The 3,817-nt window shown below is 38.8% G+C and overlaps 1 protein-coding gene across 1 annotated transcript; it reads left to right on the forward strand.

The window, feature by feature from the left end:
- The first annotated feature begins 637 nt into the window (after positions 1–637).
- Positions 638–2,204, forward strand: LOC100666504 (olfactory receptor 11G2-like). Its single transcript, XM_003421631.3, has one exon. It carries the CDS (start codon positions 1,168–1,170, stop codon positions 2,119–2,121), a length of 954 nt encoding a protein of 317 aa, XP_003421679.2. The 5' UTR covers positions 638–1,167; the 3' UTR covers positions 2,122–2,204.
- The last annotated feature ends 1,613 nt before the right edge of the window (positions 2,205–3,817 follow it).

Raw genomic sequence — 3,817 nt, forward strand, 5'->3', positions numbered from 1 at the left:
AATGAAATATTTAATATTTAAATTAAAATTATTTTAAAAAATAGGGGGAAGGGGAATCAACTATTCCAACTAACGGCCACCCCCTCTGTGTCAGAATAAAACTGTGCTCCAGAAGGTTTTCAATGGCTGATTTTTGGGAAGTAGATCATCAGGCCTTTCTTGAAAGGCACCTCTGGATGGACTCAAACCTCCAACCTCTTGGGTAGCAATTGGACTTGTTAACCATTTGAACCACCTGGAGAATCCTTGCTTATTTTATTACCCAGTACCAAATACTCTTGCAAAATGTTGCTTAGATAAAGCTCTGATTATCTTTGTCTTCTAGATCATCTGTTTTCCATTGACTGACAAGCTAAAGCCGAACTAATCAGACTGGCAGGGAGTTTTCTGCCATATGGCCTCATCTTTATCATTTATAATTTACCATTCTCTTACAAGTGTTTTAACTGTCATTCTTTTGGTCTCTTCCCTGAACATTATTTCTTGTATCAAATCTTTTCTTGGCTCCACATTTTACTTTGGAAAATTCTATCCTTTGCTACCAAGGTCCATTACCCACTCAAAAGCCTTCCCCAATTTTTTCGAACTCAATATAATGTCCATGTCTCTGAATGACAACAGAAAATTTTGTTTTGAATTGTCGCATCCTGCTGTTACTGTGTCAGTGGAAGCACATAATGCAGGTGGAGGGATGTTAACATGCACCCCATGATCTCTAGCAGCCCCCCATGAAGTTGACACAAACATAGAAAACATTTTCCTTGCTATGCAAATGAGGTTTCAAGGACAAAGTTCTGGCATTTCTTCCAAAAAGATTTAAACTCTTAAAATCCCTCTATATAGAAATCCTAGAGTAACCTTGTAACTGTTTAAAGTAGCTTTGAACAAAGGGTGTTTGGTATGAGCTCCATAAGGGCAAGGGCTTAGCTTGTTTTATTTATTGTTCTTTCTACATCTCCCAGTACAGTGTCTGGAAATATGATATGTTTGATAAATATTCATTGAATAAATCAGGAAGGGAGATAGAGACGAAAGAGCAGCCAACCCTTCTAACCTCACAAACTCAAACTGAGGAAAAGAAATGCATATCTCTTTACCAGGAAAAATAAAAATAGTGTAAATATTTCTTTGGTTCTTACTATCCTGTTGCCTTCACAGGTGAGACCAATGAGGATCCTGAAGACCAGTAATATCTCTGGATCTGTGAGTGAGTTCATCCTCCTGGGCTTCCCCTGCCGCAAAGAGATCCAGAGGCTCCTCTTTGTACTCTTCTCCCTCATCTACCTCCTGACCCTCATGGGCAACTTGTCCATCATCTGTGCTGTGTGGTCAAGCAGGAAACTCCACAAGCCCATGTACATCCTCCTGGCCAACTTCTCCTTCCTGGAGATCTGCTATGTCAGTTCTAATGTGCCCAAATTGTTGGCCACCATCATCTCCCAGACCAAGAGCATCTCCTATGCTGGCTGCCTGCTCCAGTTCTACTTCTTCTTCTCCATGTGTGCTGCTGAATGTTTATTTCTGTCAGTGATGTCTTTTGATCGATTGCTTGCTATTTATAGACCTTTGCACTATCCCACCGTAATGACCCATGACTTATGTGCCCAGTTAGTGGTTTTCTGCTGGGCAGGTGGCTTTCTCTGGTTACTGACCCCTTTGACCCTAATATCTCAGGTGCCCTTCTGTGGTCCAAACACCATTGACCATTTTCTCTGTGATCTGGCACCCTTACTGGCATTGTCCTGTGCTCCAGTATCTGGAACTACTCTGACCTGTGGTATTATTAGCTCTCTCATTATCTTCCTCACCTTTCTGTACATCCTTGGCACTTACTTCTGTGTCCTCAGAGTGGTGTTACAGGTGCCCTCAGGCTCCGGGAGGCATAAGGCTTTCTCTACTTGTACCTCCCACCTTGCTGTGGTGTCCTTGTTCTATGGCTCAGTCATGGTGATGTATGTTAGCCCAGGTTCTGGGGACCATCCTGGGATGCAGAAATTTGTGACCTTGTTTTATGCTTTGGCAACACCATTCTTTAATCCCCTGATCTATAACTTCCAGAACAAAGATATGAAGGAGGCATTAAAGAATATTCCATATGTATTTTTGTGGGAAATTTCTTAAGGATTCAAGAGTTGAGTTCAATAATTCATCATTGATATTTAGGAAGATGAAAGATCATGAGACAAATGAGACCACACTGTTTTTCTTCATTTTAATCTACTTTCATTCATTAGGAAAGTGGTTTTGAAGAATTCATTAGGTTCATGGTTTAGTTTTAGGAAACTACTACTGTTATGTTCCAGATATGCCTGGAATTACATAGAATTCTCTATAGAAATCCAGTTTAAAAAGATTTTCACATATTTCTGTATAACTGAGCTTCTGGCTATTCTTTTGCTTTTCATTAGGTACTGCTTGGTGTATTTCAACATCCTAAAATTCTGTCTTTATCAAAGCAAATTCTTTTTCAGAGCATAGCAACTAGTGAATGTATTGCAAATATGCAAATAGTTTACTAATAATCTTTCAGACTGAAAAAAAACCCTCAACATCAGGAACTATTTTTAGCACTACTAGTATATCCCAGTAGTAACATTGGACACAAACAAGTTTCCTCAGTAATATTCTGTTGACTTGATTAACTTTTTCCATTTTGTCAATACCATCACTTCACTAAAAAAGCAAACCTATTCCTGTCAAGGCAATTCCAACTCATGGTGACCCCATGTGTTACAGAGAAGAACTAAAACATAGAGTTTTCTTGACTTAATCTTTATGGTAGTGGATGTCAGGCCTTTCTTCCATGGTGCCACTGGGTGGGTTTGAATTGCCAAACTTTACGTTAATAGTTCGGCACGAGCTGTCTGCACTACTCAGGGACTTTTTATCACTTTATTAAGTAGGTCCAAATCTTCCATATGCAGATGCATGAAGGTTGCTACTAAGTGTATATTCCAATCTCTGAGATCACTGCTAATCATGCTTTAAGTGTACTTATTTTCATGTAGCTGTGCATAATTTTCCCTCAGAGTGCATTTCTTTTTTCTAGTTCTTGTTTTCTAGCACATTGATTTAATTTAAAGTATTGACTTCCATGAGGAAATCTTGACCTAAAGCTTGGTTCTAGGACAACCCCAGCAGTGGCTTTACTTCCAAACTCTACTCAAACATCCGCAGACTCCCGTTATCTACTTCAAATCCAAATGCCTGAGCCTAAATTTGTTAATTTCCTTTTCAGTTAGGTCTTGCCATTCTTACTCTCCAATGACTCCGCTGATTTGTATGGCTCAGGTTTGAAATCTTAATATTTATAATTCCTCATCTTCTCACTCCGCTTTGAGCTTGTCATTAAATTCTGCCCTGCAATCCTTTTCTACTCTCATCAGTTTTGTCCAGATCCTAGTACTGTATAAGTGTAATGGTGTAATAACAACTTAAATGGTCTCTCTGTCTCTGACATCTCCTGCATTAAATTCCAGAATCATCTTCTTTCTACCTTTCTTCTTTCTACCAGTCTCCACACCTGTATATACAATAAATACCAAATTCCTTAGTTTGTAATTCAAGGTTTTTCTCAACCTGTGCTCAAATTCTATTTCTACCGCACTGAATATGTGTTCCAATACTTCAGTTGACTCACTGTCTCCAGTTAATGTATTACAAGTTTCATTGTACAACCTGAGCTTAAAACTGTTGTATTAATAGCTTTCTTATTTTTAGGAACCACTCATGCTCTCCGTGATAGGAATGCATACCCTTTAAAAACAACAACAACAAAAAAACACATAGCTGTCGATTTGATTCTGACTCATACTTA

This window comes from Loxodonta africana, chromosome 10 (assembly GCF_030014295.1).
Source record: "Loxodonta africana isolate mLoxAfr1 chromosome 10, mLoxAfr1.hap2, whole genome shotgun sequence".
Classification (NCBI taxonomy): Eukaryota; Metazoa; Chordata; class Mammalia; order Proboscidea; family Elephantidae; genus Loxodonta; species Loxodonta africana.

Coding starts and splice junctions, on each gene's coding strand:
- LOC100666504 (XM_003421631.3), top strand. CDS start 1,168: ATGAGGATCCTGAAGACCAGTAATATCTCTGGATCTGTGAGTGAGTTC.